At 39.0% G+C, this 15,924-nt stretch overlaps 1 protein-coding gene across 1 annotated transcript in view; it reads left to right on the top strand.

Annotated features, from left to right (window-relative positions):
- The first annotated feature begins 5,724 nt into the window (after positions 1–5,724).
- The window catches only part of atxn10 (ataxin 10), a 125,686-nt gene continuing 115,486 nt past the window's right edge, over positions 5,725–15,924 (top strand). The window contains exon 1 of the mRNA XM_062983599.1: positions 5,725–5,753. Within this exon, the coding sequence (XP_062839669.1) occupies positions 5,740–5,753 (14 nt within the window). The 5' untranslated portion in view covers positions 5,725–5,739. The remainder of the gene's footprint in view (positions 5,754–15,924) is intronic.

Here is a 15,924-nt window from a genome sequence, read left to right as displayed (position 1 = left end):
CCTTTAAAACCATTGCTAAGCATAAATAGGGAAAGACCTGCTCTTTCTAAAATTAGTAGCTTAGCACTGGGACAGAGAATATCTCAGGATTTCTCTGCCACTGGAGGAAGTTCTACCTACTTCACCTCAAACACTAGCTTGGAGCTTAGATAGTTATAGACCAGCTCTTTCTGATAGCTCAGGGCTAGAGTAAAGAGGATCTCAGGATCTCTTCGTCTTTGGAGGAAGTTAAACTAGCAGCTAAAGGGGAAAAGCAAGAAAGGAACATCTGCAAGGTTTTATAAGTTGACTGCTTATATTTGCAACCTTAACTGCGTGTGCCAAGTCTGCCATGGACTTTGTGAAAATAAAATTTTGTTTGATTGTTCCACTTGAAGTGCCTTTGGTTACTGGGATTTCCAGAGCTTCTAAGTAAGGCCCCCACAGTTCACCTGGGCAAAGAAAGAAGCACATCTTAAAGCTTTAAAAGGTGCCTAGGTGTGACGGCATAGGGCCACTAGAACAAAAATCTAGTTCACGAACCTCCTTCCTCTTTATTTATTTTATTTTATTGATTTTATTTCCACTCCTTTCTGCAGAGCACATCATTGCACCGGATAGACCACATCAGTTCTAGATTGCTAAATATGGTTTTCTGTGGGCTAGCAGATGGCGACTGCTGGATGACATATATTCTGTATCAGAAACTACAGCTGATGTGGTTTATCCAATGCAATTTTCTGAATCAGCACCCCAAATAACCAAACCTAATCTAAAGTTGACCAAAAACTGATTCATAACTCTTTTGGTACTAATGATGGAGAGTGGTCCCTGGTCAAAGTGGCCCCTGGTCAAAGTAGTCCCTGGTTAAGTGAACCCTGGGCAAAAAAAGGTTGGGAACCACTTATTTACACTGTAGAATTAATGCAGCATTACCCCACTTTAACTGCTATTGCTCAATGCTATTGAATCCTGGAATTTGTAGTTTGGTGAGGCACCAATATTCTTTGGCTGAAAAGGCTAAAGACTTTGTAAAATTACAATTCTGGTAATTCTACAGCATTTATCCATGACAGTTAAGTTGGTGTCCAGCTGTATTAATTCTACGGTGTCGAAGTATATGGAAGGCCTTCAAACCTCTATTTGACCTGAGTGAAAGGGGTGTGTGTGACTAAATGATGCTAGCACTAAATCTCACTTATCTAAGCCTCTGGATTATCCAAGCCATTTTTGTAGTCAATGTTTTCAGTATATTGTGATATTTTGGTGCTAAATTCGTAAATACAGTAATTACAACATAGCGTTACTGCGTATTGAACTACTTTTTCTGTCAAATTTGTTGTATAACATGATGTTTTGGTGCTTAATTTGTAAAATCATAACCTAATTTGATGTTTAATAGGCTTTTCCTTAATTCCTCCTTATTATCCAAGATATTTGCTTATCCAAGCTTCTGCCGGCCCGTTTAGCTTGGAGAAGTGAGATTCTACTGTATTTGCAGCAACTAACAAAACATGTGTTAAAATGGTCCGCTTATATCCTGGTTATGGCCAGAAAATGCACATACTTGCATGACTGAATAACCCTGCAGTCATGCAAAATACATGATTTCCTTCCCTCCTGCCTGCGGAGACTGCTCCAGCGTACCTCTGCTTTTAAAAAGCTCAAAACAGCTGATTAGCTGATTGGCCTGTCAAATGGACACACAGCTGGTTCAAGGGAAGCACAAATAGAGAGCAATTTGAACTCTCCAAAACTCTTTATTTCACAGTTTATAATATTAAACAGAGCTGAAATTAAGAATTGGGGAAGAAAGATCAGATGAAAGCTTTTTTAAAAAAATACTCTGTTATGCGCTGGATCTCACATGTGCACAGGCAAATCTGCTTATATTGATATTAAGATATCATGTATACATATACAGTCTGCATTGCAAGGGGGCATAGGGGAAGGGGTCTGGGCAGCAAAGGGGTGTGGGAGAAAGTGTTGTAGCCCAGCCTGAGATTGGGCCCATTCAGCTAGTGATTGTTCCTGCACCAGCTTTGCCAGAGGACTCTGGGTTTGGGCCTGAGTTACAGGCAGAGTCTGTTCCAGTGGATTCTGGGACCAGAGACAGAATGGTTGCAAGCGGGCATTTTGAACCACATTCCTCCCAACAGTCACGGCCAGATCACCAGGTGTCAGATGGACATTCTAGTTTAGAGGAGGATAATGAGTTCGACAGGAGAGCAGTGATAACTCACTGGAGGAGGGAAAGAGAATGTTTGCGAAGAAGCAAAGGGTTGTTTTTGAAGCACTCTAATGAATAGTTTTCTCATGAGAGCAAGGCCTTGGTTTTTCCTTAAAATGTCTTGTTTTTCTTGGCCACAGCCAGAGGTGGTAACTTTGCTTATTCAAGAAAGAAGGATCTTTGCTCCGTGTTCCTGTATCTTGCTTCAAATATCAGCCTTGCCGTGAATCCAGTGGAATAAGGTTTGTTCTTAAGTTTAATTTGTATGTAAGTTGGAACAATGTAACTCCATATTAAAGGTAAAGGTTTCCCCTGACGTTAAGTCCAGTCATGTCTGACTCTGGGGGTTGGTGCTCATCTCCATTTCTAAGCCGAAGAGCCGGCATTGTCCGTAGACACCTCCAACGTCATGTGGCCGGCATGACTGCATGACATTTAATATTTAAATCTCTTTCGTTCTTCCTGACATGTGTATATGTGTGTGTGTGTGTGCTTTGGACAGCATAGACAAGGCTTAACACTCTTGTGGGGTTCGTTTTGCTGTCTGTGCCCCTGTTCCGATTTTGCCTCACTTTTTATCCCTATGATACTTGGATTTTAAAAAACAAGGATTGGTGCTAGAGCTTCAGCTGAGACACCTTTTCCCCATGATAACTTTTCCAGGAGTGAATTTCACTTTTGAGGAATCAATTCCTTTCACTTCCTGTTGTCTCGCCCCTGTTCTTAAATATGAGTAATTTAGAAGTTGGATGTCTGTAACTCAGGGACTGCCTTTATTTTACATAATTGTAGTATTGATTATTTTAATCATTGATACAATATTTTAAACATTTTTAAAAAATGGATCTTGCTTTATGAAACTGAATATCACATATATTATTAAAATATTTTATTGAATTAAGAGTGTAATGTTGTGCCCATTTACTTTGTAGTAAGTCCCGCTAAATGTAGTTTGGCTTGCTCTTTGACACTACTTTAGACCTGCACAAGTTTCCAGGTTTCACTTTTATTATGTTACTAGCTTGGGTACCCGGCATTGCCTGGGTTAACTGAAAAAGTCAATTTTTAATTGTACAAAATGCATAAGGTTGTGGGTGAACTACAACTCACATCATGCCAGGTTAACCCCAAAAAACTCCGTCAGTACTTAAAGTTTGTTATGATGGGCAAGTTTGCTCTAGATGCATTACTGGTGGGGTTCAGTGTGCTCTCTGGCTGTAGGGGAAGCTACAACTCCCACTATGGTGAGTCAATACCCTTAAACCCCTCCACTAGGTTGAATTAGTCATGGGGGTTCTGTGTGCCAAGTTTAGCCAGGTCCATCATAGGTGGAGGTCACAGTTTCTCTGGTTTTGGGTAAACTACAACTCCCAGAAAGGTAATACAATTTCGGTATATGAGGTATGTGTGCCACATTTGGTCCAGATCCATCGGTGTTTGGGTTCACAGTGCTCTCTGGATGTAGATGAACTACAATTCCCCCAAATCAAAGTGAATTTTCCCCAAAGACCTCCAGTATTTTTTGCTGGTCATGGGGGCCCTATGTGCCAAGTTTGGTCCAATTTCATCTTTGGTGGAGTTAAGAGTGCTCACTGATTGCAGGTGAACTATAAATCCCATTACTTACAACTCCAAAATGTCCAGGACAATTCACCTCAAAACCCACCAGTATTCAAGTTTGGGAATATCGGGTATGCATGCCAAGTTTGGTCCAGATCCATCATTGTTTGGATTCATAGTGCACTCTGGATGTAGGTAAACTACAACTCCCATAAATCCCTCCAAAGGCCTCCAGTATTTTTGTTGGTCATGGGTGTTCTGTGTGCCAAGTGAGTTCCAGGTCCATCGTTGGTGGAGTTCAGAGTGTTCTTAGATTGCAGGTGAACTATACATCCTAGTACCTACAACTCTATAAATCATGGTGAATTCTCCCCAAATCACTCTAGTATGTTTAGTTGCTGATTAATTCCTCTGTTTGTTGTGTGCCACAGAAAAGGATAGGAAAGGGTTATGGGAGAGGCAGTGGGCGGGGTCATAAAATTCCACACTAATGGAGAGAGTAAGGAATACTGAGATGTCTGTGGTAAAAGAAAAAACAGAAAATCTAGGATGAAATTGTCCCCATATGAAAGCCTTCACTTGGATGGTGGGCAGTATGATGTTTGTGGAGGACAACAGCAGAAGTCTTGGACATGTTCATTGCTCTCTGTATAAACTGCAGTTTCATTGGTGTGGTGTCTCCTAGGTGGTGGGAACTATAGGTGTTTGTGGAGGCAGAAGCTTGTCTATGTACGTGAACACCCCAGACACATACATATTTTCACTTTTATTATGTGTATAGATTAACAATGTTTCACTGAATCTAACAAAGATGTTATATTTTCCGACGGACAGAACGTTCAAGGCTATGACTATCACATGATTCACAGTTTTTTAGACTGGAACTGGACAATACTGTATTTCTAGGTTGTAGCACTTCCTCAAAAGAGGATTTTGTCTGTTCTTTCAGTGCTGATGAAAAAAAAACCTGAACAATGTGAAGACTTTACATTAAGTGTATGGACTATTTTTCAGTTATATTTACCAACTGTGAAATTTCCCCTCATATCATAGTTTTGCATATTTATTCAAAAAGACATCCTACAGTGTATAATAGGCTGTACTCTCAAATAATTGTGCATAACGGACATTTTTGAATTTCAAAACACTATTCAGAAATATAAACTTTTATAATATAACTTTCTATTTTGTGAATGGGATATTCAATAACTATTCCAAAAGTGTTATAATAACCTCCTGGTTGTGATGGACATGATTTGTACATATTTAGGTACTTTTTTCTTAGATGCTCTACACTCACTGTCTGTGCTAATATTTTCAACTGTTGGGAAAAGTACTTTCATTGCTGAATGTAATTAGAAGCTCCTAAATCAAGGTGCATACATCTGAAAGAGCAAACTACTGGTAATGCTACATAGGTATTGCATACTCTTCTCTCCTCACATTATTATTGTTTTAAAGGTAGTTATGAAGTAGCTGATTCACATCAACAAATTTATATTTGCTACTCGCCACTGGTAATGTTACATAGGTATTGCACACTCTTCTTTCCTCACATTAATATTGTTTTAAAGGTAGTTATGAAGTAGCTGATTCACATCAACAAATTAATAATTGCTACTCGCCACTTATGTCTAAAAAGTACAGTTTGTCTCCTTGAAAGTGCAACCCCCCCCCCCCCCAGATATATGGTGGACTTCATTTAATGCAAAATACTAATAAATATTTCAAAGCTACATGTAATTTTCTCTACCTGCTATACTAACATCAAATGCCTCACTAATGTAATTTTCTCTACCTGCTATACTAACATCAAATGCCTCACTAATGTAAGAAGTAGAAAATAAATTATTTTAACCCTCCTGTTAAACATTTGTGTGTGTATATCTCAAAGCCATTTTTTGCTCTTGTTCGGATCTATTTAACTTTGACTGCGTTTGTGTTCTTCGTTGACGGAACAAAACAATAAAATGAAACTACAAAGGTAATTTTATATTTGTATTGCAATTAGTGAATTTATGGTGATTAGATTACAGCAGAATATAAATTATTAATTTATATTTAACTGTGAATTTTAAAATACTATTTATATTTAATGTTTGCATATTTGCATATTTTAAATTGTATGCTAATGCTTTTATTTTAAGCAGCTTTGAGTCTCCTTCGGGAGAAATAAAGCAGGGTATAAATAATAGTGATGATGATGATGGTGATGATGATGATGATAATAATAATAATAATAATTGTAATACAAAAATGCAATGAAAGTCAATTCATTGGTCAATCAAAATCCCAGAACAACCTCAGTGGAAGCAATGTGTAACTTGTTTCAAGTGAAGCCATATTATCACAGTAAAAATGATATTTAACCAAGTGTGAATTGCATATTTCTGTTGTTGTTGTTGAATTGCATATTTGGAATCGACTGGGGTAAACTGTAGGGGTGATGTAGATATTTGATCTGGATCGGGATCTTGATTCCTTGTTAATAGCTTGTTTATTTTTACTTTTGTTGTGCTGTGGATTGTATGCTGTATGTGTATGTGTTAAATGAGTTTGTCAAGTGTTTGATATGGCTGGTGGGCTAATCAATAAAATGGACTATGATATTTAACCAAACACCTCCGAAAATTTGTACTTTCCCCTCTCCTCCCACAGTAATATATATATATATATGTCCTGCTCTAGACCTGTTTCCTCCTAAGCGGATTTCACTGTTTTGAATGGGATTTACTTCCAAGTAAACTTCTGTAGGATTTTCCTTTTTACTTGTTCCTGACATATTAGGCCCCTTCTACACTGCCATATAATCCAGATTATCAAAGCAGACAATCCACATTATCTGCTTTGAACTGGATTATATGAGCCTACACTGCCATATAATCCAGTTCATAGCAGATTATCAGGATTTTATATGGCAGTGTAGATCCAGCCATAGATGGCACCTTCCACACAGCTGAATAAAATCCCACATTTCTGCTTTGAACTGGGATATATGGCAGTGTGGATTCAGATAGCCAGTTGAAAGCAGATATTGTGGGATTCTCTGCCTTGATATTCTGAGTTATGACTGTGTGGAAGGGCCCGATAACATCTAAGGGAGTCCTGGAAAAATCCACAATCTGCATATCAAATACATTTTAATGCAAAATGATTTAAAAACAAATGCAGCTTATTAGGCAGAAGAGAAAGAAAGATGATATATATATATATCACATTCACGCTAAAACCTTGCCTAACTTAAATCAGCCCTTCTGGGGATGGCAATTCTTTTTTCCTGAATGGATTCCTGATGAGGTAATGTCATTTAAGAAAGAGCAAAATTCTATGTATGGAATGCAGCATTCTGGCTTTTTCTCCCATGTCTTTAACTAAATTTTAACTTGGTTCACAGGATAGATCCGCTTTTCTAACGTTCCTTCTAAAACTACAATATCCTGGGATATTGCCATTTCAGTCTTTCAAGCCTGGGTTGAAAATATGTTTCATATGATGCATGGTAGGTATGTTTTCCCATCACCTTTTATTCGTAGCCTCTCAAAAGAATTGAGAGATGATATGCAATGCCCATTCCAATGCCTCCTTCAGAGATGCCACCCCCAAATTCAAATTTCTACTTCTGATTACCAAGGGATGCTCCGCTTTCAACTGTTCACAAACAGCAGGCTCTGTATTGAGCCACAACATGCACAAACTAACCCTGGGGTTATTTACCATCAAAGACATCTGCAGCACAACATTTAAATTGGGTGGAAATGGGGAGTATTATCACTACAACTGTCAAAATATTGGTTTGAAAGGTGAATAGAGTGCAGAGGAGGAGTAAAAATATCCGACATCAATAGGATAGTTCAGATTGATTTCCCACAATATATATCAACATATATCCTTTCTTTTGGCGAGTATTTTTATCATAAAATCGCAAGTATTTTAATCTTATAGAGATAATTATACTGAGCATCGGCACACCTTAATTATTATATATTCCTAGCATCTGAACACCGGTCATATTGAATTCTTGGTACTCATAATAAAAATGAAAATGCGCAACTACACACTAATATGGTTTATGTTGTAGGTAGAAAATTTAAGAAACAGCACCAGATGCCGAGGAAAATAAGTTTTATATCAGCAAAGAAGTTTTAAAAGATTGTTCACAAGGATTCCAAAATTATTGTAAAACTTCTAATTGAAGAGAATGTTCTTCGAGTTTTGCTCGAAGTCTCAAAACAAAACAGATGAATGATAGATTATGAACCATATTTCTTACTTTTTACTTTACTTCTCATCAAGCTGTGAAATCCACTCTGTAGCTTTAGACCTACAATCAAACAAACATACACACATTAGTTTCAATGGGATTATTTCCACATCTCAAAATGCAAGATCACAACATGCAGCTGACCACATACCTAAAAACAGCAATACGAACAGATATGGTTTGATTTCAAAATGCAAGGCTGTTTGATTTAATAATACATTTCCTTTATTTTTCCCACAAAATGTTACACTGATGAATCCCACTCACAGAGTAAAATGAGTACAATTAAGTTTTACCAACTCCAGAAAATAACCTGCCCATGCATTGGTCTTATTTGCAACTAATAAAGCTTCAGTATCCGAAACATACTGTTATCAATATTGAAAGCAGTCTAAAACCAAAAATTAAAAAGGATCCCCCTCAAAACACATTTTTAAAAGCTTTGGGACAGTTTATTATCTGCAAAGATTGATGTGTGTGTGTACAGGGGTGAAGAAGGGTCTTCATACAGTCATGAAATTGAAGTTTTACAGACAAACCTGGTGATGCAAAAACAATCACTACTTATCATCATCATAAATCTTAAATATACTAAGGTCAGATGAATGCACACTATTGCTGAGGAATGGCTAACCCAAGATTATGCCCTTGCTAACTTACCTTGTATTTCAAAACAGGCTAGTGAAACTAAGGCTGTTGGAAATCTCAAATCTTTTGTCCACTGCAGGCTCAGTTCATGCCTACTTTTTCCATTTTGCTGCCATCTGCTGGTGGATAGAATCTCATGCAAAGCATTATGCACTGCATAAAATTGGATTACACAACGATCGTACAGTCCAAATATGGTGTCAGCCCCCCCTCCGAACTCTTATGTTTTTATGGCCAACCAATCAGACACTATTACGATTCCAAGTCATATATTTTCAAATACAGCAGAATAGATACAGAGGTCAATACGGCTTCTTTTGGCTCTGCTTCAGCAGCTGCTCTCCGCAAAAAAACAGCATTTGCAAAACGCATTAGGCTTCTCAGTTTCCAGTTCAAACTGCTGGGATTTTGAAACTCTGCAGCGATGGTTGAGATTGTCTTCTGAGATTTTCCAAATAGATTCTGAAGTGCTCAAACATAGCATGCACTGAAGCCTTATCTACAGTGGCCATTTAACGCAGTTTAAAACCAGTATTAAAGTAAGTGATTTCACTGTGCAGATGGTTATATAGGAAATCCTGGAACCAATTTGAGACCTGGATAGTGATTACATGGACGGTGATTACACAAAGCACAAAGCACTGGTGCACGTTAAGGACCTTCTTTTGCACACTCTTGTGGTAGTTGTTGTCTGGCTGTCACAGTTTGAAGCTAGCCTTGACCTACATTAATGTAGTTGGGTCCCAAGGGACAAAAGGTGAGGGACAGGCAATAATCTTCCCTCCCTCCCTCCTTCCCTTCCCAGATAACTGAAGAATTGTTCCATGTGAAGGCCTTGTATGGAGCCCCAGTGGCGAAGTGTGTTAAAGCACTGAGCTGCTGAACTTGCAGACCGAAAGGTCCCAGGATCAAATCCCGGGAGCGGTGTGAGTGCCCACTGTTAGCTCCAGCTTCTGCCAACCTAGCAGTTCGAAAACATGCCAATGTGCGTAGATCGATAGGTAAGGAAGGTAACGGCGCTCCATGCAGTCATGCCGGCCACATGACCTTGGAGGTGTCTACGGACGACGCTGGCTCTTCGGCTTAGAAATGGAGATGAGCACCAACCCCCAGAGTCAGACATGACTGGATTTAATGTCAAGGGAAACCTTTACCTTTTATCAGGGGTGTGCAATTTGAGAAAAACCCGTTCCATTTTCAGTTCCATTTCTGGCTGGACGCCCATCCTGCTTTTTTGGGAAGTTCCTGAAATTGGGAGAGGGGAAATGCCATTTCGTGGATCCGTAGCCAGAAACTATTTTTTTGCTTTAGTAACAGCTGGCCATTGGGGGAAATGATGAAGCTCCTTTTTTCCTCATTTATGGCTATCAGGATGAAAATGGCCACACTTAGAGGACACGTTTACCATTGCACGCCCCCAAGTTTCAGAATGTTTGGGTCATCCACTGATTTTTGGGAAAGGAGAGAGAGAGATTCAAAGAGGTGAACTAACAAGGGGAGGGGGGGGGGAGGCTGCCGGGCTGGTGCAGGAACACACAAGTCAGAAGTTAAGGCTGGGGAGGGTATAGCAGAGGCTGAGAGTCAAAGACGTGAAGGGGGGGGGAGGAATTTAGAAAGAAGAAAAAGGAATTCTCAAAAAGCGATATATTCCCTAAGCACTAAATAGCGGCACTGAGACACATGGAGGTAGCACATCTCTCCCTCTCAAATGCAGGCTTTGCAAAAAGACACATGATCCACTTTCATTTTCTGATCGGCTCTGGCAAGGCTAAAGGTGGGAGGGAGGGAAAACTCATGCCCAGCTGCTCTTCTCTTACAGCAGTCGATACAGCCAAAGACTGGCCACTGCCTGCCCTGTTATTGCCAGTCTCCAGGTGCCCCGCACCCAACCCATTTCTGGGGACTGGACTGCTATTCAATGAGATAACTGTTGTGGCTTTTTAAAAAATCATTTCTGTCAAAAAAATTTTTAAAATGTCTAAAATAAGTACAGTAGAGTCTCACTTATCCAACATAAATGGGCCGGCAGAATGTTGGATAAGTGAATATGTTGGATAATAAGGAGGCATTAAGGAAAAGCCTATTAAACATCAAATTAGGTTATGATTTTACAAATTAAACACCAAAACATCATGTTATACAACAAATTTGACAGAAAAAGTAGTTCAATACGCAGTAATGCTATATAGTAATTACTGTATTTACAAATTTAGCACGGAAATATCACAATATATTGAAAACATTGACTACAAAAATGCATTGGATAATCCAGAACGTTGGATAAGCGAGTGTTGGACAAGTGAGACTCTACTGTAGATGAATATTTCTGGAAGTTGAGGGGAATGATCCCTTGTTATCTTGTGTCATTGTATAGAAAATTCAAGGTGAATCTTTCATTTATATATTCATATATATATATATATATACATACACATACATGGGCCCCCGGTGGCACAGTGTGTTAAAGCGCTGAGCTGCTGAACTTATGGAACAAAAGGTCACAGGTTCAAACCCCGGGAGCGGCGTGAGCGGTCGCTGTTGGCTCCAGCTCCTGCCAACCTAGCAGTTCGAAAACATGCCAATGTGAGTAGATCAATAGGTACCGCTCCGGCGGGAAGGTAAGGGCGCTCCATGCAGTGATGCTGGCCACATGACCTTGGAGGTGTATACGGACAACGCCGGCTCTTCGGCTTAGAAATGGAGATGAGCAGCAACCCCCAGAGTCAGACATGACTGGACTTAACATCAGGGGAAACCTTTGCTTTTTTTTACATCTACTATAACTGGTTCTAACAGACCTTCCTTTCCAATAAGAACATCTCCCAGTCCATCCCATCTAACAGATGGCACCAGTGGCTCGCGCAGCTTACACTTCAGAGTGTGAGCCTTGACCACATTCCCACAAAGGGACTGTTTGAGTGAAGCAAGGCCTCCCTTGGTGGCAGCAGTCACTTTGATTTGTGCAGCCGCTGTGGCTCAAGGAAGTGGAAAGTGCAGTGCCCATAACACTAAAAGAAGACACGGTTGCAGCCTATGGAGTCCCATGTGAGAGCGTCAGTTCACTCATGCACCCAAGAAGCACCCATGTGGAAGGGGTTGCAGCCTAATCCATAGGTGCATATCAGCATATCTAGCTGCCCCATCCCACTCCCACCCCAGTAGCTTTGCTTCGAAATGCTGACATAAAGTGTAATGACATCAACCACTTAAATAATGGGCAAAATAAATATTGTCAAAAGCTATTAATATTGAATGCAAGCTAATGTATCTCAATTGGAATATGCACCCTTTTAGCTCTTTGATTAATAACTGGTCAAACATTATGCCAGTTGACATGCTGGGTGTAAAATGAAATAAAGGTATCTATTTTTACTGAAATCTATGCGACCAAATGAATCCATTAAAAATATTAATGTTACTGGAAATAAGTGGCTTTTACACTCACTTAAACGTGACAGAGAGTCGGAAGCATATGATAAGCAGGAAAAAATGCTATTGCCAGAACCATTAATATTTTAGAAACCCCGGCACTGTTGCGCAAGGATGTGGGGAAGCAGGCAGATGCATGAATTAAAAAGAAAATGACTTACATTTTCTCCATAATAGCACACCATCAGAGTCCTGCATTAGAAGCCATACTGTGTGTCTCATTACAAACTGCAATTCCCAGAGGCTTATGGTTTTGTGGTGAGCGCTTGCTTTATACACAAAAGTTACCAGGTTTTTTCTTTGATATTTATCATGCATATGTAGTTGTTAAAGAAGTCTACGTAAGACCTTGGAGAGGCGCAGGACCTCTTCATAAATTATAGTAATTTTAGGTTATGTGCCACATATTTTTATGATACACCTAGAAATAAAAACAGTTAATGTGTCATAAGTGTTTGGAAACCTATGTTTCATAGGTACATACCCACCAGAGAGCTCCCTGCAATGCTACTTTAAAATCAAGAGTAGTGGTATTCAATGTACAGCTCAAGCCCAAGAGCAGACATTGATAAACCCAAAGCACAGAATCTAATTAAAAACAAGCAATTACAGTTATAGTCCCAAAAGTAGCCTGTTGCCACTGTAAATATGATTTATATCAGAAGAAGGAATACTGTGGGCTCAGAAACTACAACTACTACAGGTAGCGACAGAATGGGATTTCTGCAAAGATCTTGAAATCACAATGAGAACTTTACTTTTTTTCTTGAGAAACTGCAAGTCGCTTCTGGTGTGAGAGAATTGGTCGTCTGCAAGGACATTGCCCAGGGGACGCCTGGATGTTTTGATCTTTTTACCATCCTTATGGGAGGCTTCTCTCATGTCCCCGCATGGAGCTGGAGCTGATAGAGGGAGCTTTTCTGCGCTCTCCCGGGTTGGATTTGAACCGGCAACCTTCAGGTCAGCAACCCAACCTTCCAGTCAGCAGTCCTGCCAGCACAAGGGTTTAATTCACTGCGCCATCAGGGGCTGCTTAGAAGTTTACTGAAACTAGTTGCGTTGAAACAGGTAATCCCGGTTTTTAGTCCTGAAATTTTAGTCAAAAATGTAGCCAGAAACTTGGGTCAACTTATCATTGGTTAATGTATTCTACCTTAACTCTTATTGAAAAAAAGCAACTTATCTGAATGACTGGCAAACAGCCAGAACTTTAGGCCCTTTCCACACAGCTGAATAACATCCCACATTTTCTGCTTTAAACTAGGAGAAATGGCAATGTAGACTCAGATATCCCAGTTCAAAGCAGATATTGTGGGATTTTCTGCCTTGATATTCTGTATTATATGGCTGTGTGGAAGGGCCCCAAGTCTGTATTATCTCCATAGCCTTTTCTGGATTTTTGAAAGCCTAAAGCTGTGCTGATCTTTTCCCCTCTCTGAAGAATAATCCTCAATTTATTCATGGGCCACATCAAAAGCCATAATTTTGGCCCCAAAACTTACCTTCAACTAATACACAAGGTCAACGGATTCATGATTATATTCAAGTATTCATAAGAAAATATCCTGAACATACAAATGTATTGTTTTAAAAAAAAGATAATATAAGAAATATAGAAAAAATGCAAAGAAAAGGAAAAGAGGATTTTGAAGTAACCTGCCTGTTAGGGAAGGACAAAAGACAAAGCATTTGGGGCATTTTACTAAGGTGGGATATGATAGCAGTACAGTAGAGTCTCACTTATCCAAGCCTCGCTTATCCAAGCCTCTGGATAATCCAAGCCATTTTTGTAGTCAATGTTTTCAATATATCATGATATTTTGGTGCTAAATTCATAAATACAGTAATTACAACATTACATTATTGCGTATTGAACTACTTTTTCTGTCAAATTTGTTGTATAACATGATGTTTTGGTGCTTAATTTGTAAAATCATAACCTAATTTGATGTTTAATAGGCTTTTCCTTAATCCCTCCTTATTATCCAAGATATTCGCTTATCCAAGCTTCTGCCGGCCCGTTTAGCTTGGATAAGTGAGACTCTACTGTATATGTAAAGTTGATAAAACTACAAATGATTTATATAAACAAATGTTTCTTCTATACCTTAATACTATTATTTGCAGTTTAGTCAGAAATTAATAAAACATTTCTTCACACAATCCAAAATTAACTGGTGAACTCTCTGTTAAAATAAGTGGTGGCAAATGCAATGTTAGATGGATTTTTAAAAGGACAGATTCAGTAAACCTCAAAAATGGGCAACAGGTAAGTAACTGTTCATAAGCTGTTTACTCGGGAATATATTGGAACTAATAGGAAGACAGAGTTATGATTTTCATTCCCTGTTTCTGAAAGCATCTGGAAAGAAAATGATGTATTGTATAGGCAGTTCTCTGATGTTTTTGACTACAACCTCAAATACCTGTAGCCTTTTTCTTGCTTACTGTGGCTCACAAGATTGTGTCTTATGCCAGTACACCGAGTTAGCTTGTTCTTTAGTTACGCTTCCTAGGCTGGAGCCCCTGGTGGTGCAATGTGTTAGCAGACTGCTGACATGAAGGTTGGGTTGATGACCTGAAGGTTACCAGTTCGAATCCAACCCAGGAAGAACATGGACCTGTCAATACCAGGTCCATGCGGTGACACAAGGATGGTAAAACATCAAACATCCAGGCATCCCTTGGGCAACATCCTTGCAGATGGCCAATTCTTTCACACTAGAAGCAACTTGCAGTTTCTCAAGTAGCTCCTAACATGAAAAAAAAACTTCCTAGGCCTTGGAGAAAGTTATAAAAAGTCGCTTTCTAACTATTTAAACAACCAAACTCCCACTTCCTGACACCCTCCAGATTTGACTGGCTAGATTCTATTGATGGATAGATGTTTTATAAAGCATTCCAACCTTTTTTATATTCAAAAAGCAGTACTTTCTGTCTCTTCTCAGATGTAGGTCCCACTGAGTTTAATAGGAATCAGAATTGCTTCAAACGTCTTTTTATTTTTACTTTTTCATGTAATGTGTTCCTCTTCTAATTGTAGAGCATTCTTGGATTAAATTTCCCTTTGATTTCTCAGATCTTGTGGAAGAAGTCTCTTGTTCTTTCTTTTTGTTGCTATCTTCTGTACATTGACTACTGCAGTAGTTCTCTCTGATCCCTCATACAAATTGCTGAATATTTGCATTCAGGGTTCTGACCGTATTTCTGTTCTGTTTTACTTTTGTTTCTCACCTGTCCTTAATTGATTGAAGAGTTTCATCTATCTTCCTTTGAGGCTTATCTTTCTTTTGGGCTGCAGAAAGTGCTTTTTCCCATCATTATTCTCTGACAATTTGCCTGGCTTCATTCCAGAGCTGAGCAAACTGTTGGCTTTGCAAAATTCAGTCAGTTGTGTTCCTGTTCCGTTTCTTAATCATAGGTCAAATTTCGCTACAATCTTTTTTTCTGCTCTGTTTCCTGCTTTTCCTTTCCAGTTACCTATGATTAACAAATACTGTTGTGGTGTGTGATTAATTTCCTCCTGGACTCCAGGATAAAATCTTTGAATTTCTTATTCTTCTGCCTCTATACTTGGAGCATTAACATAGATTATAGTTATGCTGATGGGTTTACATTCTATCCCGATTGCTTTGGTTACATCTCTCCTTACTATTGCCCCTATTTCTTTTTAGATATTAATTTGCTAAGTGAAACACTGTTTCTGACTAAAAATGCCCCATTTCTGTTCACTATATCTCCCTCAATCTAAGTATTGCAATGTTTATACATTCCATTTCTTATTTTATGATGTCTTACTTCCCTTGATTCACGTTTT

This window comes from Anolis carolinensis, chromosome 5 (genome assembly GCF_035594765.1).
Source record: "Anolis carolinensis isolate JA03-04 chromosome 5, rAnoCar3.1.pri, whole genome shotgun sequence".
NCBI classification, from domain to species: Eukaryota; Metazoa; Chordata; class Lepidosauria; order Squamata; family Dactyloidae; genus Anolis; species Anolis carolinensis.
This window is presented reverse-complemented; position numbering and strand designations above follow the sequence as displayed.